At 44.5% G+C, this 23,305-nt stretch overlaps 1 protein-coding gene across 2 annotated transcripts in view; it reads right to left on the reverse strand.

Annotated features, from left to right (window-relative positions):
- The window catches only part of NMNAT2 (nicotinamide nucleotide adenylyltransferase 2), a 151,755-nt gene that overhangs the window by 68,641 nt on the left and 59,809 nt on the right, over positions 1–23,305 (reverse strand). Inside the window, exon 1 of one of the 2 annotated variants that reach the window (XM_087438812.1) lies at positions 16,357–16,386. The exons of the other annotated variant lie outside the window; for it this stretch is intronic. Coding sequence (XP_087294938.1) covers positions 16,357–16,360 — 4 coding nt within the window. The 5' untranslated portion in view covers positions 16,361–16,386. Of the gene's footprint in view, positions 1–16,356; positions 16,387–23,305 lie in introns of those variants that run through there. 2 annotated transcript variants of the gene reach the window in all.

Consider the following 23,305-nt stretch of genomic DNA (forward strand, 5'->3'; position numbering starts at 1 on the left):
TTGCAGCTTGGGCCACCTCAACATGATGCCCATCGCCTTCCCCACCCACGCTCCCTCCTCAGGACACCGCCACGTTCTTTCTAAGTGTGCTGTAGTTAGCGGTGTCCTCGAGAACAATGTTGGTGGCAGTGGGGCCATACGCTGATGGGCCAGTTACCGCTCCCTCCAAAAGCAGGCCCTGGGGGGAGGAGAGGGTTTCAGAGGCTCCTGCTGGAGGAGGCTGGAAGCCTTCAGGAAGTGTGGGTCAACCTGCCTCAGGCTCTAAAAGGGTAGAGCTGGGTCACAAAAGAGACTCCTAAATAAACGAGCTGTTTCTTATTAACCTACAAACGGGGAGGGGGGGGGGTTGTTTTTTTGCCAACCTGCATCTTTAGGGGTTGATTCAAACAGGAACAGTGAGGTGAATGTGATTCCAATTGGCAGTTCTTCCCCCTACGGTAAAATACGCAGAGAAAGCTTTTCATCTCCTTCAGGGCTCAGAGCTCCCAATCCCTGTCAAAATGATCCAAACATCTCACTCAGATCTTCACTCAACCTCTCAGAAATGTGCAAAGAACCTCCTCCATTTCCTTCCTTTGCTCCAGTGCTCGCGTGCTCTCTCTCTTTCTCTTCCCGTTCTTTCCCCTTTCCCTCCCGATTTTCAGGCAGAGGCTCAGCCTGAGACTCAGCTGGGGTCCCCTCCAACCTGAACCCCTCACAGCAATCCCAGTGAGAGGAGAGAGGCACGCAAACTGTGGAGGGTCGGGGGCAGCAGTGCACGGAGCACTCACACTGGAAAGAGGGCAGCCATCAGTCACAGCTGCTGTCATAAAACATGCATGGAAACCAGGGGAGGGGCTGGGAGGAGGGCAGCCACAGCCTGTTTCTCAGCTCACAGCTGGGGACTTGAGGAGGAAAAGGGCTGATGGGCAAGCTGGAGGGGAAGAGAAGGAAGCTGGAGGGTGAGGAGCTGTCAGGGGACCCTGTTGGAAGACAAGACGAAATGAAGGGAGATACCGATGGGCTGAGTGGCAGAGGGAAGCGGAGGCTGGTGTGGCCTGGGGTGGGCCAAAGGAATCAGGGAGACTGGAACATAAACACCTTTTCCCCCATAATGAAAAGCCACCAGGCTTCTTTTTGAACTCCCTTCCTTTCTGGAGGGCTCCCTGCTCTCTCTGTTGGGCCCTCCTGCCGCAGCCTCAGGCCTGAGCCCTTCAGAGAGCAGATGCTCACTGCTGGTAATTCAGGGTCCTCTCCCCAGGGGAACACAATCTGCCCCCACTCACCCAGGCAACCCTCCTGCCAGCAGCACACCTCACTTTGCACCCCTTTGTAACCCTCCAGATGGAACCCGTGTCTTTGGACGTGCCTCCTGGCTAGGAGGTGGGCTTTCTGTTAGAGAACTGTTTGTGTTACCGCAAACAAAGGGCCAGAGGGCCTTTTCTAGAATTTGTATGCGAGGCCCACATTCCTAAAGTTAAACCTACTCCTCTCTGTGTTTTCTGATCTCATCAACATGGGATTTTTTTTTCAGACAACTTTATCTTATGTGACTGTCTTTTGGGGACAGGATAACCCCAGATGAACCACAGAGTTAAATGATAAGAGGCAGGATGTGATATTAATCACTGAGAATACTCCATTTAAAAAGCTGAATAAATTATAGCACTCAGCCATGTCGACCAGAACCAAAGGGAGGGGAACCTGAGGGCAACTACAATGGAGAGGAGAAGTAAAATGAGGTTTGAGATCTGCATTAGCAGATGGAATGGAAGTAAGGGGCAATCAGACACTGTCACCAGCCAGCCCTGAAGCAGAGGTGGGGAAGAAATTCTAAGAAGTCAAAAAGACACTCGTCTGCCTTTAAGCCTAAACAACAATATGCTAGCTAAGCCCAGGAGGACCACCCCAGAATTACTTTTAAACTATCCTGGACCAGAAGGAAATTCCGTGGCTTCCTTGGAATTTTCTCTGGGGATCCAAACTCACCATGGAAAATTCCCAGCCTCGCCCAGTTCTGGGCACCCTGCCCTCCCGCCCTCCCTGCTGGTTTCTGGGCCTTCAAACCCTCTGTACGTTTCTCATTTTGTTTGCAGCAGTCACAGCCATCAACCTGTCAGGAACCACAGGCTAATGGTGCACCCCGAGATAATGATCGAGGGAAGTTGCCTTTTGGCCTTGTGGCCAAGCCAGGCTAAGATGTCAATGTCACCAGGCAATGCTGGCACAGAGCTGGGATGCATCTGGCTCCTACTGGAAACACCACTGGGTGGAAGGACTCCACCCAGCTGTACAAATTCCTTTTTGGAGGAAGAAACAAAACCCAGGTGGAGGTCAGCGTCCAGGGAACTCCCCAGGGAATAGTGGGAGCTAGTAAAAGTGAATCCCGGATACCCCCGCTCTCAAAGATGTTACTGAGGAATCTCCACATAGACCCAAAGATAGGCCCTTAGGCCAAAAGAAAACTCAAACTGGAGGTGGGTCGAGAAGGTCACCTCTACTGTGGTAGGCAGAATAATGGCCCCCAAAGACGTCTACATTCTAATTCCCAGAATTGGTGAGTATGTCACCTTACATGGCAAAAAAGGACTTTGCAGATGTAATTAAGATAAGGATTTTGAGATGGGGAGATTTTCCTGGATTATTTGGGTAGACCCAATGTAATATAAAGGTCCATATAAAAGGCAGGCAAGAGGGTCAGAGTCGGAAGAGATGTGACTAGGAAAGCAGAGGTCAGAGTAATGTGAGGCCATGAGCCAAGGAATGTGGCAGTCTCTAGAAGATGGAATGTGCAAGGAAATAGATTCTCTCCTAGAGCCAGAAGGGAAAGCAGCCCACTCAACCCATTTTAGACTTCTAACCTCCAGAACTGTAGGTAATACATTGATATTGTTTAAAGCCATTAATCTGTGGTAATTCATTACAGCAGTGAGAGGAAACTAACACATTCCCTAAGCTACTTGACTTCCGCATGACCCAAACCGTTTCTGGGTAAGCCTGAAACATGGTGTTCCTCTTGGATTTCTTCCCAGATAGTCTGCAGCTGGTGCTTCCCCCTCCTGACCTATTAATGCTGCCATTAATTCCTTCATTTCTGGCTGTGAATTTGTTCTCCTTAGCTATCTCAGGCATCCACCAGCGCAGTCTAATTTTTCCCAGTAAGTAAGAAAACTGGAGGAGAAAATGACAACTATGAGTTCAGAGGCTTTGACAAATGTGCCCGATGGCTTTTTCTCACTGAATGAAGAGGACCCTGGGAGGGATGGCATCTAGCAGAAGAGCTTATCAAGGTGTCTCCACTGGCCCTCCCACCACACTCAGAGAAATATATTGGATGAATGTGCCACGCAAACTGTGGTTTTCCCATCATTCAATGCCATCCCTGGGGATGTGCAGAATCCAGGGCCTCCCCTAGAGGTCTGCTGGAGGGACAAGCCAAGGTTATGTGTCCCTAGCCTACCCATCCCCACCCCATCCCCGGCTGTCACCTGGGCAATCTGGTTAAACAAATATCAAAGGAGACCTTCCTTGGCCTTCTACCCAGCCTTCTCAAGGGAAAGGTATTTGTCTCTATTTCCCGCCGCACAGGCTGAAGCCCATTTCAAGATGCTCTGAGCTCCAGTTGGTGCAAGCCACTCTCTTCTGCTCCAACTTTCCCACCATAGGCAGCAGCTCTCAGGCCTTAGGGACCCACCAACAGAGTTGCTTTTGCATTTCAACATGCTCTGTGCTTTCTATGAAAGCTCATTGAGGCTGAAAGCCAATATGGCCCCACTTCCTGTCTGCTCTGGTCAGTGGGTCAGGAAGAGGTCATATGATATTGACCTAACTGGAGAGAATTAAGGAACCAGAGCACAGTTTGGGACTAGGTTATCACAAAAATCTGATTCAGCCAGGTCTCCCGACTCTTCACCATGCTGATTAATAATAATTATCAAACGTGACCTATGAGGCACTTTATAGAAGCTCTCTCATTTATTTCACTCAACTACCCCATTATTCTCATTTTACTGGGCTTCTGTGAAAAGTCACTAAACAACCACACCCAAAAGAACAACTCCCAACACAACAGGTTTCCTCCTCCTTATTAGATCCCGTCTCTGTTAACGGCAGCACTATCCACTCGGATGTCCAAATTAGAAATGTCTGGTAGAAACCACATGGTCTTGTCCTACTCTACATCTCTCCACTTACTCCATCCCCATCTCTTGGAAAATCTACATCTCTGGCTGTGGATGCAGGTGGGAAGGAGATGGCCCTTTACTCATTAGTATAAAATGTGAATGAACCATTACCATGGCCATCACCTCCACGCCTCCCTCTGTGGTAGGGTGGTTTAGGAGTGGGAGCTGCTTTTCTGATCCAAGAGTGCTTTTGCTGTAGCCATCTTGAAGATGTTTCTGCTCAGGTCATCTTCAGTTACAGCTTGGCTATGTTTCCTTGGGATGGACATTTCTCCACTCTATATGATGCCTTCCTGAAGCTTTGGAAAAAATATAACTTCCCAGAAGGAACAACACATAGGTTCCTCTGGAAGCTTCCCTTGTATCCCACGGTGGAGTTGATCACACTTTTCTCTGTACTCCCATATTAATGTATGCAGACCTCTTTTTGCAGTTATCCCTAAGCAGTGTCATTTATTTCATTTTATTATTTTTTATATCTCTTTCTCCAATTAGATTGTAGGCTCTCAGAAGTCAAGACCAGGTTTAATTTATCTTTTAATCCCCAGCCTAGCCAGTGCCTGGCTCATTACAGACATTCATCAATGTCTGTTGGATAAATATCTATGAATATAAGAAGCCGGCCTATTCTTTGCACACAGGATGTTCTTAGGGGATAAAGAGGTTTACAAGGAGAATAGGAGGCAGAGATCTTCACAGCAAGAGTGTCTGAACTCTATGAAACTCACTTCTGGGAAGAACTGAAGCCTGGTCAGAAATTACTCCCTGATTTTATGTGATTTCCTCTAATACCAACTTTATTCCCTGGCAACGGGATTTAATGGCTTCCTAAATCAGCACAGTGAACTTCAGTTTGTTGGTTTTTAACCAGCACCAGCACTGTAGTGTTACTAGAGTAGCACCATGATCAAATCTAAGCCTAATTGACTAGATTAGGAATCCGGCTAGGGGACTGGATTAAACACAAAAACCATTAACATGAGTCATTGTCCCCTTCACTTTTCATTTAATCCTTACATCAGATGTGTTACACATGGCAGACAGAATACATGGATTTATTTCCACTTTCTTGAAACCCCACTAAAATGACTTTAAAGGAATAAAAATGTAAAAACGTCAAGGACAAAGAAAATGGGAGGGTAGATAACACCAGACAAAAGATGCCTACACAGTTTGAAAGGTGGAAAATAGTTGCATGAGTGGTAATTGACATGGCAGAGTGGAGAAAGTCAAAACTTAAATGCGTAAAGCTAATTTGCACCATTGAACTAAGAATGACTCAGGAGTTGAGGCATCATTACCTTAGCATGGAGCTGAACATACAATGGGCAAAAATAGGTATAAAGGGCTGTTATGAGTGAAGGTGGTCAAAAGTTACAAACCTTCAATTAAAAAATAAGTCAGTCCTGGGCTGACCCAGTGGCGTAGCAGTTAAGTTCGCGCATTCTGCTTTGGCGGCCTGGGGATCGCCAGTTCGGATCCTGGGTGTGGACCTACTCACTGCTCATCAAGCCATGCTAAGGGAGCGTCCCGCATAGAAGAGCTACAACTCTGCAACTATGACACACAACTACGTACTGGGACTTTGGGGAGAAAAAAAGAAAAAGGAAGATTGGCAACAGATGTTAGCGCAGGGCCAATCTTCCTCAAAAAAACATAAAGTCAGTCAGTCCTGGGGATGTAATGTACAGCACGGTAACTATAGTCAATAATACTGTATCGTATATCTGAAAGTTGCTAAGAGAGTAGATCTTAAAATTTCTCATCACAAGGAAAAAAATTTGTAACCATATGAGGCGACGGATGTTAACTAGACTTATTGTGATGATCACTTTGTGATATAGACATATATCATTATGTCATACACCTGAAACTAATATAATGTTATATGTCAATTATATCTCAATTAAAAATAATAATAAATAAAAAGGACTAGACCCCCCACACCCCTTGGCCTCCTCCATGTAGTGGGTTTGTTGCCCCTCCTCTCCTCTGGCAGGAAATGGGAATATTATTCTCTGGAAGAAATAATCCTAAGAAGTTCTAGACTCCAAGAAACCAGATGAAGTGAAGTGCAGGGGGGAAGTGCTTCCTGGAAAACAAGGGGATTAAATGAAAGTCTTCATGCTAAACAGTGAGATCCACAGCCCCCTCTCCCTCGAGGCTCCCAGAACACTAGCAGACTGGTTTATGTTCCTCAAGCAGAGGATTGAGGCCTCCTCTTTGTGGAAACTGGCAGCTAAGGGAAAACATGGATCAATATTGGTGGAACCACTCTTGCATGTTTATAAAACCCGCTAGTCAACAAGCTCCATCTAGACTCAACAAGGCCCAGCTTATGAATGAACAGTCAAGGATCATCAGTCTTTTGAAGAAAGCGTCCAATATAAAGGAGGAAAATCAAAATAAACAAACGAGGTTGGGGGGGGAGGAACTCAGAGAAACAGAGGAAATGCAGAAAATAGAAAAAATTTTCAAGGATGAGGTACAAGATCTTACATCTATGAAATAAGAAAATGCTATGAAAAACAAATAATTATTTGTTAATTCATTCATTAGATATTTACTGTGCCTATTTGTGCACAGCACTATTCTAGATGCTAGAAATACAGCAATAGCACTAGTATAGAAAACATTTAAACATCCCTGCCCTCATGGAGGTTTCATTCTAGTGGAGAGAAACCCAACAAACAAAAAAATAAGTAAAATATAATATGCCAAATTATGATAAATGCTATGGAGAAAAAAAAAATAGCAGGGAAGGGAGTTAGGGAGAGCTAGCAGGGAGGGATTATATAAACTTAAACACAATGATCAGGGAAGAGCTCGCTGAGAAGTGACATTTGAACATAGAAATGAAGGAGGCAAAGTAGATAATATGAGAATAAAAAAGAACCTTGCCAATTAAAAATATTACAGCCAAAAATTAAAACTCTAAGAAAAGTTGGAAGACTAGGTTGAAGAAAAGACATAAAGGAAACTATGAAGACAAAGAACAATAGGAGAGGAAAAAAAGATAGAGGATCAGTGCAGGAGGTCCAATCTGAGTAAAGGCTTTCCAGAGACCCACACACACGTGGTCAATTGATTCACAACAAAAGCAAATCAATGCGGAAAGAAACATCTTTTCAACAATTGGTGCTGGAACTAGATAAATATATGGAAAAAAAAAAGAACTTCAACTCCTATCCACACATTCACAAAAATTAATTTGAGATGGAGCATAGGATATTTACCTAACTATAAAAGCTAAAACCATAAATCTTCTAGAAGAAAATAAAAGACAATATATTTGTGACCTTGGACTATTCCAAAGGTTTAGGGCAAAGATTTCTTAGGACATAAAAAATAATAACTATAAAAGAAAAAGTGATAAATTGAACTTCAACAGAATTTAAAACTTCTGCTCATCAAAAGATACTTTTAGGAAAATGAATAGGCAAGCAACCAACTGGAGAAAATATTTGCAATATATGTAACTAAGGGCTTGTATTTAAAATATATAAAGAACTCCTACAACTCAATAATAGAAAGACAAACAACCCAATTAAAGGAAAATGTATAAAAACTTGAATAGATATTTCACAAAAGAAGATATACGAGTGACCAGTAGCCACACGAAAAAGTATTCAACATCACTATGAATCAGAGAAATGCAAAATAAAACCACAATGAGATACCACTTCACACCAGTTTTTTAAAAAACAATATATTTTTAAACCTTTTTTTTTTTTTTATGAGGAAGATTAGCCCTGAGGTAACATCCGTTGTCAACCCTCCTCTTTTTGCTGAGGAAGATTAGCCTTGGGCTAACATCCGTGTCCATCTTCCTCTACTTTATATAGGATGCCACCACAGCATGGCTTGACAAGCAGCATGTAGGTCCATGCCTAGGATCTGAAACCTCGAACCCCAGGCCACGGAAGCAGAGTGCGCGAACTTATAAATTCACAGGAAGTTGCAAAGAGAGTGCAAAGGAGTCCTTTGTACTCTTCACCTAGTTTCCCCCATTGGTTACATTTTATATCACTTTATACCAATTTGAAGACCTACAATTAAAAAGACCGATAATGCCAAATATGGGTGGTGATGTGAAAGAACTGGAACTCTCATACATGGCTGGTAAGATTGTAAAATGGCAATGACTTTGGAAAACTGTTTGGTAGTTCTTTTTTTTTTAATTAATTATTAATTTTTTTGAGGTCACATTGGTTTATAACACTATATAAACTTCAGGTGTACATAATTATATTTCGACTTCTATATAGACTGCATTGTGTTCAACACCAAAGTCTAGTTGCCATCATATTTGGTAGTTCTTTATAAAGTTAAACACTTACCATATGAATCAGCAGTTCTATTTCTAAGCACGAATCGAAGAGAAATGAAAAGGTATGTCCACAAAAAATACTTCTACAAGAATGTTTACAGCAGCTGTGTTCATAATGACCCAAAACCATAAAGAACCCAAATGTTCAACAGATCAGATAAACAAATTGTGGTAGAGTTACATAATGAAATACTACTTAGCAATAAAAAAGGATAAACTATGCTACTCATAAGAACACAGATAAATCTCAAAAACATTATGCTGAGCAATGAAAGCCAAACACAAAACAATATATACTGTGTAATTCCATTTATGTGAGGTTCGAATGCAAAATCAATCTATGATACCAGAAATCAGAACAACAGCTGCCCATGGGGGACAAGGATTGCCTGGAAGGGGGCACAAGGAAACTTTCTGGGGAGATGGAATTGGTCTGTATCTTGATTGGGAAGTTGGTTACACAGGTGTATTTATTTATCAAAATTCATTGAATCATATGTTTAAGATCTGTGCTTTCTACTCTATGTAAATTTTACCTCAGTTTTCAAAAATGAAGAGAATAGGAAAAAAAGATTTCCACAGTGAGAGAAAAAATGAGATAATGGAAAGGAAGACATAAGAGGAAAAAATACAAATAAATCTTTTTAACTTTAAAATCTTTGCATCACTATTTGATATATTATTTAGTGTTATTATTGTAATGTAGATTTTATAAATAAAAACCTGAGACATAAAGAGGTTAGGTAATTTACTAAAAACTGAGGTCCTGAATGTAGGTTTTCTTATTACCAATAATCTTAATCACCTTCTCTCTGTGGCAAAAAAAGACCATACGTTTGAGAAGCATATAACTGAAAATTGCCATCAGTTTGTGGGCTATTATAATTTTTCCTTCAAGAATAATGGACCAAGGACTCAGCTGAAGCTTCTCTCTGTTGGCAACAGTCATTTCCTCCTCCATTTTTAAATTCTTAATCACTTAGATACCTGCGCCATCAATACTCTATCCATTTGCGCTATTACTACCATTTTCCAAAAGTCTAAATGCCTTGTAGATGATGCTAGAAGATGTCACAAATCAGGCTTCTTTATGGAGAGAGGCTGTGCTGTGCTCAGATGTTTAATGCCCCAGTAATGGGACTGCTGGAGTGTGCACACACTTGCACCGCTCTTTCTTTATTTGCTAGCGCAATCTAAGGAATTAGCTTCTCTTATTATTGATTTCAAATAGGTCCCCTCCCTGAAGAAAGTGTGTTCCACGAACTATAAAAATGGAATTGTTACAGGGTATAGATAGAAAAGTGGGAATAGATCTGAAAGATCATACCCCCGATACAGGTATCTCAACTCTAAGTTCTTCAGATGAATAAGGGCGTATCGGAAAACTGAAAGACACTCAATTCCACTTGAAAGCTAGAAGGGTCCTCAGAGACCATTTATTCCAAACATTCTCACTTTACACGTGAAAAATCGAGCTTCACTGTGTATGTGTTTGTGTGTATGAGAGAGAGAGAGAGATGGCAGCATAGAAATAACATTGGAATCTCGACTAAGGATCTTGGGTTTGTGTCCTGGTTTTCACTTATTAAAAGTACAATCTTGATCAAGCGCTTCCACAAGCCTCAGGTTCTCTTCTGTAAAATGGAAATAAGAGCATCTGTCCTGATGACTCGCATGGTCTTATGAGAATCAAATGAAACAAGGTTTGAGAAGCTGCTTCGTCAACCCTATATTAATGCTTGTTCTTACTATCGCCCAGGTTGGTAAATGGAAAAGCTAAAACTAGAGCTCAGGTCCCCTGTGTACACTCCATCAGTCTGAAAAATGGCCCCTAGACTACTCAGGCGACCTCAGAGGGCAATCTATTATTTACCTAGTGACTTAGGAAGGAGCATCTGGCTTCAGGAGGCTACGGGGGAGGAGCAGTAGTTGACCACTATTGCGAGACAGCGTGGGGCTGGGAAAGAGCAAGAAGCAACTAGAAACTGTCCCATGACAGAGGATTTGGCCAGGCAACCTTTTGGAGACTGCCCCACCCTGTCTCAGGCTGAGAATCGGGGTGAGATGCAGTGGGGAGGGCAGGACTGGGAAGAGAAAAGGAAATGTCTGAGGGGATGGAACCACGCGCCTCTACTTGACCGTTGGCTGAGTTCACAGGGTCCTGCCAGTGGCCTCTCCTCCCCAGTTCCTCCACAAGGGCTCCCCTGGGGACAAACATCCCATTATGGGCAGGCACAGCAGCTCCAGTTCCTGAGATGACAATTCTGAATCCTCAGGGATGGATGCTCAGAGTAGGCTCTTGGAGAACACCGGTTTAGTCCCTTTCAGCACTTTTAGGAAGAGTTCAAGGCTAACAGCTCCTGTGTGGGAGGAAGCCCAGCTCAGGGGAATCCTGGATTCAAACCCTGAGGCCACATTCACAAGCTGAAGGTCCCTGGGCAAGAGATTTACGTTCTGTGAGCTCCAGTTTCCTCCTGCTTCAAGTTGGGATCATAACAGTACCTTCTTTATAGGGTTATTGTGAGGAAGGTAATAAAATGGTTAATAGCAATTGAACACCTACTATGTGCTGGGCACTAATCTAAGCACTTGACATGGATTATCTCAGTCGTCACACAACTCGTTTTTGATAAGTGCTCTGACAACCAGAGGTACCATGTGCATCAGTAAAATGAAGCTCCTTTTGAGGGAGCACCTTGATGTCCGCCTTCTAGGTGGCCCAATGAGAGGCCCTGAAGGGGGCGTGTCTGCCTCAGAGGGTTGGAAGCAATCCTTAGTGCCTGGAACACACAGGCGCATCCGGGGAGGTGACACCATTGTTATTATTAAGAATCAGGATCCTGAAAACACAAACGCAGGAAAGAGGAGTGGCCTTTTGAACATCAACAGAGCCAGTTGGGCTGATTAGAATGATTACAATGAGCTGAGAGCCTGGTCCCATCACCTTGCTTAAGGTCCACTGCCAACCAGCCCTGCAAGGGGCCTCAGCGAAGAGAACCAGACTTTCTGGTTTCTCCCTTCCTGGGCGCTGCCTGCCTGCAGGGTGCCAAAGCACTGAAGAGCAAACAGCTGTGCTAGCAAGCCCAGCCTCTCACACAGCTTCCACTGAAGGCACATCCTCAAATACACACAGCTGATTGGTACCCAGGAGGTCAAGTGGCTGGTCCCAATGGCGGTTTGCAACCTGACACTGTTTCTTCTGGTTAGCTGCTTCTCAAGGACAGGCAGACTGGAAGTTTTTCCAAATACCTTCCTGACTTAGGTGTGCACATACCTACCTGGATGCTGGGAGGTATTTGTCCTCCCAGGCTTGCCAAGCTGGGCTGAGGAAGCACAACCCATGGATGATTTGCCAGGTGACTGGTTTAATTACAGCATCCAGCAAGTGCCCTAATGGTGCGGGAGCAAAACGATTGTGACCCAGAAGCCCCACCGAACTACCTGGATTTATACTAAGGGCGGGTAGTGGTTATTAGAATAATATTCCTTTACCTGGGGTAGGCTGTAGTTCAAAGGCTCCAGGTGTGTTTTTTCATTAGATCCTGATGACAAGCTGTGAGCTAAAGCAAGACATGTCCTCATTTTACCAACAAGGAAACCGAGGTTCTGACAGGCTAAGTGACTTGCAGTCACTCAGGTCATGCAGTTAATGGCCACTCTGCTTAGAGCTGGCACGTAGTAGGTGCTTTATGAATAATAAGTGAGTGGATTTAATGGAGGCTTTCTCGGCCTGCAAACTATTGACATTTTGGACCAGATAATTCCTTGCTGTAGGGGCTGTCCTGTGCATTGTAAGCTGTTTAGCAGCCTCTCTGGTCGCACCTCACTCGATGCCAGTAGTTACCCTACCCCAGTTGTGACAACCAAAAAAGTCAAATGTCCCCTGGGAGAACAAATTGCCCTGGGGTTGAGAACCACTGGGTTAGGGTAGATAGTAAATAAACTTCACTGAGAGTCCAATCCCAAGTACCTCATCTGACGCTGGAGTCCAAATAGTGAGCGACTCATGATCTGGTGAGCCAACTTCTAACTGTGACCCTGACATCGAAATAGATCTCATAGTTAAGAAGTAATTCTCCCCTGACCTCCATGCCAATCCAAATGAAAATGAAATGGATCTAATTTCCCATACAGTTCTACTGCTACCTACCATCAATAAAACTAAACCTCACCTTCATCTGGCCCTCCTGTTACTGAAGGAATCCAGTAGGGCTGGAGATGGAATTCCTTTAGTCCCCTCAGACTTCCCTTTGAGATAAGGAGAAAACATAAATAAACTTGGGAAACACTTCCAGACAATACAGAATAGAATATTTAGGGCCCTCATTAAGTACTAGCCACTGTACTAGGCGTTTTATATGCTACCTCATTTAAACCCTATTTTTCAGATGTGGAAACAGAAGCTGAGAAAGGCAAAGCATCTTTCCCAGGACCACACAGCTAGCAATGATAAAGCTTAGATTTGAGCAAGGCCGGCCTCGGGCAGGCTTCCTCCCATCCTAGGGCCACTAGAAATTCTCCAGCTATTCCAGGTCTGCTCTCAATTGGTTCAGAACCCCAGGGAGGAGAAGGAATGTGGAAAGGTTGTCATCTCCAAACCCATCTTCCCTCCCAAGGCCCGTCTCCTGGTTCCATATGTTGGAAATCTCCCCCTGGATAGCCTATTGTCAATTAAAATTGCTCTGCTAATACAGTCGCATCCTCTCCTCCCACCTCCCCCCTCCTGGCTGACTTGTTTCTATCAATAAAACACCCACCTTACCAAGTCATTAAGCCCTTGAAGTCATCTTTAACTCTTTCCATCCACTCCCTTCTCCCACATCCAATCATTTGTCATCTCTCACACCTGTCCCCTGATTCCCAGTCCCAATTCTACCTCTATGTTCAGTTCTCTCTGCCTCTCACCTGGGCTACTAATGGCCCCTCTCTGTGATCCCCTCCAGGCTTTTGACCTTCAATCTCACTGCATCCCCTGCCACCAGACTAAACACCCTGAAGCCAATTCTGATCTTCACCTTCGGTGGTTCCCAAGATCAACATAATTGAGTCCAATCTCCAGCAGTACTTTGACTTGCTCTTCCTCTACCTTTCCAGCCTCTTGTCTCACTACTCCCCAGCCAAAATGAACACCTTGTTACCCTCAGTGATCCACAACCTCTGTGTTTCTGTCTACTGCCCCCTATCTGGAACAGCCCTGCAACCCCACTCTCACCCCATGATAGTCATTTCCTGACCCCTTTCTTCCTGTGACAAAGAGTCAAACTCTTAGAAACTGTCCCCACCATTTGAGACCAAGCCAGATCCCTCCTCTATGAAGCTTTCCTTGATCTTCCTGGTTGGAAGTGACATTTCCTTCCTACAAACTACTATAGCACATCCCTTGTGTCATCTCCCTGGCACTTTATCATTTTCTCCTGCAAGCGTTCTGTCCTCACTGTACAGCACAAACTCCTGATTCATAAACTGTAAAATGGGGATAATAATAGTACCTCTCTCATAGGGCTGTTGAGAAGATTAAATTAAATTAAGTAATTTATTATATGGAAAATGCTTGGGAAATTTAATACATAGTCAGCATTCTAAAAATGTTTGCTGTTATTAATACTATCTTTGTGTCTTTGAAGCACTTAGTATTATGCTATAGACAGAAATTATTCAAAAATATTTTTGAACATATGAGTGACTGCACTAGCACTGTTCTTTGAAGATGGAATATAGCTGTACAACATAGAGCAGGGGCTCCAATTACATCCCAGATCTTTGAACAGAAACTATTTTTTTCTCGAGTGCTGCCATTCTCCTCATGTTAGATGGGCCCCAAACCATCCTGTTCTTTTAGGCCAGTTGGCTTCAACCATTTTTTTTCATGCCAATGCTCTGAAAGAAAGCATATACTCTCCTCAGAAACATGGTTCACTTCAGCAACAACTGGGGCCAGGAGGAGCAAATGAGGACATGTACACTAAAAATTGTCCCCAAGGGAATTCCTGATACACCTCCTTCCACCCCCCATTTTGAAAAGTGTGTCCTCATCTGCTTTTCTTGAAAAGACAAGACCTGTGCATAAAATACTCTGCTCCTTTATTTTCCCAACATGGGTGATACATTCTCTCCTTTTCAATCCAGCCCAAGATTTAGTTAAAATAGTGGCAACCCAGCAAAGACATCTTTTAGAGATTTTTCAGTCCCTTGAAATAATAAGCAACATGGTTTGTTTGGTCCTAATCTGTGTGTGTGTGCACGTGCATGCATGCATGAGTATGTAAGTGCACGCACAGGCAGTAGTGGGAATGGAAATAATTTATCCTGGCAATGCTGAGTGAGGTACTGTTAAATCATCTCTATCTCCCCTCTCCATAAATGTCCACCCATCGCGCTCCCCTGTGTACAAGGAGCTGCACCAAGCACAGAAAATAGAGTCACAAAGATATTTATATTCTTTGCAGCTAAGATCTTTGTACTGATGTGAATATACTGGAAACAAAATAAGGGAAGGAGATGGAAGGGGGGATGACAGAGAAAATGTAAATGTTTTTGCATAATACACCAGACCAGCCTTGCAGCCCAGACAGTGTTTGGAGATTTGCCGGAACAAAGGGTCTTTCAAGGTATGTACATGATAACGGGCATTTCAGCAGTGTCCTTTTGCTTTAACAAAACGAAAACCAAAATTCCTGTCCTTCACTTGCTCCTGCCACACGTTCCAGATATGAGGAAGATATTATGCTTTCTGGGGTCCCGGGTTTTGGTGAGATCTTGATGCCTGACTTAACTAAATTCGCTATTTGAGTCTTGATCCTTTCATCGGCCAATGAGCATAACTTTTTCTCGAAATGACAGTCTCAGCAGAAGATCAGGAAGCGAATCCTTGGAAGTCATTGCAGTTTCTCCTCATGTCTTGCGTAAGAGGGCCTAGGACACAGGTTACGCCCTTGCCAGGAGAAAGGAATACTGATGTGAACACAGCAAGGACGCGCGCTACCCAAGGTATATCGCTGGCAAAGACCAAGGCAGGCAGTGAGAGCATTACCCACGAGACTCCTGCCAGGTGGCTCCTGACCCACGGGACCCGGCTCACCTACTTCCTGATCTACACTGTCCTGGGCACTGGTTTCTAGTGTTCAGAAATAGCCCAAGTGAAATCTGTCATATGGATTATGTTTCCTCCAAAGGACAGGGCTCTGCTGGTTTGTGATCCTGAATCATCAACTTAAGAACACCAGTCTGCATGGTACAATTAAAAAGAGGCTTGGAAATGTTTGCTGCCGAGTTTAGGTGCCTCCGCTCCTTCAGGCAGAAGGAGAAGCCTGGGAGGAACTGTCCACACTCACAGCCAACATCTCAAACTCAGTCTGCTCACAAAAGGACCAGTCACCCTTAAACGGTCATACAGGCTGAGAAGGGGTAGGACAACTCTCAGGCAGCTCGGATGCTGAAGGCAAGGAAAGAGGAAGAAATGAAAAGACTAAAAGCATTCTCTTTCCAGCCCCCGCTGAGAATTTTAAATGCCTTCTCCTCTGACATATTTGAAGTCTGTGTTTTATTGTCTGTTTAACTTAGCCGGCAAGCCTCCCGGGCAGGCAAGAGCTGTGTCATTGCATGTTTGTGTCTAGTGCTGAGTGTGCTGTTGGCACTCAGAGCAGCAGAAAATAATATGGCTAATCATAGTAGGTGGCCTGGGCCCAGAATGTAAAAGCCAGAAGAGAAATTTCCTATCTGCGTGGTTTGAAGAGGACACGAGATTCCCAAAGCTGCAAATGTTAATGCTGGGGAGGGAAGGAAACAACAAACACTGATTTCCTGCTGGAAATGTGTCTTGGCCTTGTGGACTGGGAGCCTGGGAGGGAGAACTGGGAGGCTTACCCATCTAGGGAAGAAGGCACAGAAACCATCCCAATGCTGACCTTCTAGAAGATGCTTGTCTCAATCCAAAATAGGAGGTCCGCTTGCTGGGACTGGCAGAGTGTAGTCAGAAGCTCCTGAGCTCGGCTCTTGCCCAGACTTGCCGTGTGACCCCACCCCACCAGGCCCCAGTCGCACACATTCATGCATTCATTCAATCTACATTTATTGAATCCCTAGTGTGCACCAGGTGTTGTGCAAACACCGAGCACATAAGGTTATATGAGATACACAGAGTCCCACATGGAGCTTACTTTCCATGGGGCATAACTATAGAAGATGGTAAGCACTATGAATAAATAAATTGAGGAACGTGACAGTCGGGTCTCCTTCTTTTCTCCTCCCTCACACACCAAGCAAGAGCCATGACCTAGAGTGTCTAGGAGGACAAGGGAGTCCCCGTTCCCACTCACCCACTGAGATCAGGGAACTGTCCTAGTCAGCCTTGATCAATTAGGGAGGGAAAATTGAGATAAATCCATTCAAACATATCCTGCAGGTTGAAGGTCCTGATGATAAAGAGAAGAAGGAAAAGGGGGAAAGGAAGACAGAAGGAAAGAATGGGACCCTCCTTTTATTACCACAATTTTATAACTCAAAGTATGTAAGTTATCTTTAGTGAGGAATATGCATGGCTGACTTTCAAAGGCCAATGCTAATTTGTCAAAATTCACTTTTGTTATTAGGCTTGATCACAATTCAGCTCCTGGAATACTTGAGTGAATGATTTTACATCTAGATAAGACTCTTGGGAGTGGAGTAGAAGGAATTCTTTATGGACACATTAAAGAGAGCTGCTACAAGAAATAAAAGGAGAGGGGCCGGCCTGGTGGCACAAGCAGTTAAGTGCCTGTGCTCCGCTGCGTCGGCCCGGGGTTCACCGGTTCGGATCCTGGGCGTGCACTGACGCATCGCTTGTCAGGCCATGCTGTGGCGGCTTCCCATATAAAGTGGAGGAAGGTGGGCACGGATGTTAGCCCTGGGCCAGTCTTCCTCAGCAAAAAGAGGAGGATTGGCAGATGTTAGCACAGGGCTGATCTCCTCACAAAAAAAAAAAAAAAAAGAAATAAAAGGAGAAGTAATTATTTCCATTTATTACATGTCTATCACATGCCATACATTACGTATAATTTCATTTAATCTTCACAAACAATCCTTCTGGGTAGGTATTATTTTCTCTTATTTACAGCTGAGTGAACTAAGGCTCAGAGAAATTAAGTACCTTACCTAAGATCACAAAAGTATTAAGTGATACAGCTGGGATTTGAACATAAGCTAGCTTATTGAGTTCAAGATGAATTTGGAGGGAACACTCCCCGGTTCTAGAATTGTGTCAGCAAAAATGGCAATAAAATCTCACCATGGATTCTTGTTTTGAGGGCTGGAGGGGCTGGTTCTTGGGAGCCACGTCCCATTACCATTATCAGCCAACCTCTCGTCATTCCAAATTTCCATTCTCCCCTTTAGAACAGTGCCTCATACTCCAGATCAGTGCTCAAGCACCTGGCTCCCATTTTCTTGGGATCTTGCTCTTTGCTCAGCCACCATGTCTTCATCTGTTACTGATTTAATGTAAAATGATTTGCATTATAATAGGAAGCTTCTGCAGACAATGCTATAACTACAAAAAAAGTCCAAAAGCATGGTGGCATTTTCAGATACTCTGACAAGCCTCATGGGGCCGTAGTAGCAGACTATTCCCTCCACGATAGGCAACCTTGTCCTGACAACTCTTCGTATGGGCCACAGGGTTCAGCTTTTCCCATCAAAATAACAAACACTCAGAGCCCTGGATGCACACAAGTAGTTCAACGTAATTGAACAAGCTCCAGGGATGCTGAGGACACCAACTGCCAAGTCTGCAAAGGTCTGTACCTCCTTCTCTGCAGAATTTTGGAAACAGGCCAGCTACCCACTCCTGATCTTACTTACCCTTCTCTTATATCCCCCGTGGCACCTCCAGAAAAAAACCTCATCCACAGGGCAGGTGCTAGACACCAAAGGCATTGATAATATCTTCTGATTGGTTCATCCCTTTCAGCTTAGGGTCTTGGTTGAAAGGACTAATCCCCCAGAAGGTGGTGAGCTCCCCACTGTTGGCAGTGTTCCTGCCAAGGCAGGCTGGGAATATGGCATTAGGAATTTGTGTTCTGAAGTGTTGGATTGGGAGAGCTGCTTGTCCTTCTACAGTTCTGAAGGAGGCTCTGGTGGGGTCCCTGTAAAAATACAGAAATTGGGTACTCTTGGAAAGGGAAACTGTTAACAATCAACCCATCCTAAGAGAACATCAATAAATCAGGAGACAAGGTAACCAGGTTGTGATTTGAGTGGACATGATTGCAAATGATACTAGCATCAAGACAGTTGAAACCCAGTGAAAAGTAATGTGTTACCAGCAGGGATATGGTCTGAGTGGATCCATGTAAGCCCAAAGCGGCAGAATTTATCAGTACTTACTTTCCTAGGGCTGTCCTGGGAAGAGAATGCCTAGCTCAGGGGCATGTAAACATTCTGCCATAACCCAAAAAGTGCCTGTGGTTGGGCAGGGATAGTTCATCAGGGGTTTCTGTCCTAGACAAAAGATCGTTTAAGGTCATCCACTTTCCTTTGCTCTGAAGCTCTGATCACTCAGTAAGCTTCTGATTACCAACTCTATCTCCAAACACTCTGACACTGGATAAGAGACGTGAGAATTCCAGACTGAAATAGAATATCCCTCATTGTAAAATGTATATATAGACATTTGAGTTTATATGTCAATTGATTGTAAACCTGGTTATCGTGAGTCAGACTATGAAACCTGGACCTATGAAACTAATGACTGGTTGCAGGAACACAGTGACCACACTAAGGTCCTGTACTATGCGAGACCTTACCTGAATGAAACCTTAAAGTCTCAGGCAGCTCCATGCTTACTCCTCTCTGACTAAAGCACTTTCCAGCTCTGATATCCTGTGATTCAAGAGTTCTTGACTCATCCTGAGATGGAGCTTGAGGGTGCCTGCATGGCCTGGGCATGCAATCTGACCAGATGAGCAAGAGGGCATGAAGAGGGGGCATTGGGATGAGGCCCTAGCCATCTTTTTTCGGGACTCAACCTCCTAAAAAGACAGGAGAAGAGTAAGGGCAAAGGTTCTGAGAGATCTTTCAGAAACAATCAGCAGGATCTTTTCCATTCATCCTTCCCTTCTTGATATTTTTCAAAATCAGAAAAGTTGGAAAATTTTGTAATGCCCTTGGAAAGACTTTTAAGCTAGTAGAAAATCTCCCTCCATTGGAGCCTTAAAGTCTGTCACTCTCTGGGGGTGGTGCAGAGGACAAGGGGAAAGACACATTATGAGATGGTGCTTCTAAGCTTCTATTCTAAGACCACAACACCATGTGGAAAACCATCTGAAACTCGATAGAATGCCCAGAAACCAAGTCATCACAGATATTTCCAATCTGAGACATGAAAGTGAAGAAATACAACAGGTTTTCAAAGCAGCAGTTGACTCACCCCCATATTGCTAGGTTGCTGGTCTCAGAAAAGAGGTGGCATTACCATTGCCATGGGAACCTCCACTTTGACTCACTGGTATTCAAACCTCCAGCTGGGAACATCCTGTTCCTGTCCCTCATAGCAGCTCATGACCTATTTCTACTTGTGTGAGCAAGAGGCCCTGGTGAGATACCTGGGAGCCAGGAAGCTCAAAATCCCCACACTGGAATTGGCTTCATTCCCTCTGTCAGAGAGCAAGGCATTTTGCTTCATGGTTCAATGTTGCCCCATTGAAATAAGAATGACAACATCAAGCTTTCTCTGATGAATATTTTAAGAGTTTAATAGATATGGCTTGAAAGGGATACAGTGTCTGTATGTGTGGACAATCCTTTCTCCCCACCATGTTTATCAAATTGGGAACCCAAGCCCACAGGTCTTGGTCAAACTTGCCAGATCCTTGCCCTCATCTTCAGATAGCCTACTGCCACAGCAAATAGCTTAACTAGCCCAAAGATGTGACAGATAGGTACAAACTGGCTTGACAACAAAGATGTGAGAGGGGAAAGGGGATAAGGGATGAGGGGCAAGGTTAAATAAGGACTGTCAGTCTATGTGGACAGGACATTTTCATCACTTTCTCAGGAAGATCATTAGACCTATCCTGCTGCTATAATTTCATCTCACTTACCTGTAACATCCTTAACTCTTTCCTTTTCCTCTCTCTCTCCCACATCCAATCCAGCACCAAATTCTATCAATTTTACCTCCACACAACATCCCAGATTTACCTATTTCTCTCAATCACTACAGGCACCATCCACATCCAAGTCACCATTTTTTGCCTGGACTTCTGTAAAAGCTTCCAAACCACTCTCCCACTATCATTTTTGCTTCTCTCCAATCCATCCTTCACACAGTGGCAATAAGTTAAATTTTAAAACTATAAATTAGAACATGTCATTTTTCTGCCCCACAAAGTCTTCCTGCTGTACTTAGCATATAACCCACAACCCTTCTGCTCGTCTACAAGGCCCTGATGATCTATCTGTCCCCCGCCCCTTTGACTTCATCTGAGTGGCTCTCCCACCACCCATCATACTCCAGCCACAATGGCCTCCTTTCTCCAACTCACCATGCCCACTTCCTCCCCACAGCCCCCACATTCTTTCCCCTACTCTTCCCTACCTGTTCACCTTCAGATCTCAGTTTAAATACCATTTCCTAAGAGAGGACTTCTAAGGCTCTTCCAATCTGAGTTAGGACCCTCTGATATACTCCCCCAGAACCCCCTATATTTTTCCCCCAGAGAACCTATCACAGTTTGTTACATATTACTAGTTCTCCAAGTGTGGCTCAGACAGCAGCAGCGGCATCACCAGAAGACTCATTAGAAGCAGATGATTAGGCCCCACTCCAGACCCACTGAATCAGAAACCAAGGGTGGGCCCCAATCTGTGTTTTAACAAACCCTTCAGGGCATCCTGTTGCACACTAAGGTTTGAGAACCAGCGCTATATTGTTACTCCTGTGGCAAATTCATTGATATCTGTCTCCCCTACTTGAATGAAAACTCCATGAGCACAGAGCAGGCTCTTAATGAATGAATGAATGAACAAATGTGCATTACATGGGTCGGTTGGGAGAGATGCTAATGAGGCCAAGATCAGAAATGTAGCCCCAGGGCCGGCTCCGTGGCTTGGCGGTTAAGTGCGCACGCTCTGATGCTGGCGGCCCGGGTTCGGATCCCGGGCACGCCCCAAGGCACCACTTCTCCGTCCAACCCGGGGCCGAGTCCCATGTATAGCAACTAGAAGGAGGCGAACCTATGGCATACAACTATCTACTGGGACTTTGGGGGGAAAAAAATGAATAAATAAAATCTTTAAAAAAAAAAAAAAAAGAAATGTAGCCCTGGCATGGGCTCCTGAAGCTTGCTCTGTCCCACAGACTTTATTTACTTATTTATTTTTTCGTGAGGGAGATCAGCCCTGAGCTAACATCCATGCTAATCCTCCTCTTTTTGCTGAGGAAGACCGGCTCTGAGCTAATGTCTATTGCCAATCCTCCTCCTTTTTTTCCCCCCCAAAGCCCCAGAAGATAGTTGTATGTCATAGTTCCACATCCTTCTAGTTGCTGTATGTGGGATGCGGCCTCAGCATGGCCAGAGAAGCGGTGCGTCGGTGCGCGCCCAGGATCTGAACCCGGGCCGCCAGTTGCGGAGCGCGAGCACTTAACCGCTAAGCCACGGGGCCGGCCCTGTCCCACAGACTTGAATGGCTAACTCTCAGCCAGGGCCCCGCCCAGACTCTGCCCACAGCCTGTTTCTGGGCCTGTGTAGGTTGTGCTGTTGTTCTCACCTGTGGAGCCCCTGCTGCAGAGACAGCAGATCTGCTGCCCTTCTCCCAGCCTCAGACACTTGGGGAAAGATTCTTGACAACCAGAGTTGTAACATTATTCTCTTTACCTTTTAAATCCTTCTTTTGGAAATCTTAGAGCTCCACTGAGGGTAGAGTGGGCTCAGCTTAGTCTTCTGAGAGCAGTGCTTCCTGCTTAAAAGCCAGAACCAATGGAGAACTGCTGCCAGAGAGGCTGAGCATCTGTTACTAAGCACATGGGAGTAGTCAGCTCACAAGAGCTGGCAGATACTGAGCATTTACGACGTGTCTGACACTATTACGAGACACACAATTCCATATAATCCTCAAAATATGCCATGAAGTGGGCTTTACTCCATTTTACAGACTTTTAAAAGTGAACTTTAAAGAGATAACTATCTTGTCTTATATCACTCCTTTAGCAGTGGTGGAGACAGAATCTTAACCTATTTCTTTCCGAGTACTCTTTGTTCTTAACCATTGTGCTATACTAGTCCCCGTAAGTCAGAGAGTCACGGAGTCTCAGAGCCAGCCTGGTGAACCAGCCTGGTGGGTGCATCTAAGCAGCTTGTTGGCTCTGAAGGCTTTCTGATCAGCAATACTAGGGAGTGCCCCAGGGTGCCAGGACACCACCTAACCAGGAGTGTAGTTTAGCATGTACCCGCTAAATTACAGAGTGCAAAATTGTAGTATCATCACCATGTGCCTTTGTCTTGGATCTCAGATCTTTTGTTTAAACTTGTGCTCAGACCCAACTCCCATTAAACCATGGACCTCACTAACACCATCCCAGAGACAAGACCAGCTGGATAAACCATGGGCCTGAGCCAACTGGTTATGACTATCTGCGTTCCCAGTACATAAACAAACAGAGTTAACTAGCAAGGAGGTGAGAAATGTTCACCTTTGGAGGTGCTAAAATTCCTTCAGGCTTTCAGGAGCTAGTTATGGCAGTGAAAGATGAAGTTTTCTAGATTAAACTGGATATGTCTGAATGTAAGCCTCTAAAACGCAAGCAACTTTTCGCTAACAGAATCAGGTCTACTGTTAC

The sequence above is a fragment of the Ceratotherium simum genome, chromosome 2 (genome assembly GCF_057802395.1).
Source record: "Ceratotherium simum simum isolate JZ-2026a chromosome 2, ASM5780239v1, whole genome shotgun sequence".
Taxonomy (NCBI): Eukaryota; Metazoa; Chordata; class Mammalia; order Perissodactyla; family Rhinocerotidae; genus Ceratotherium; species Ceratotherium simum.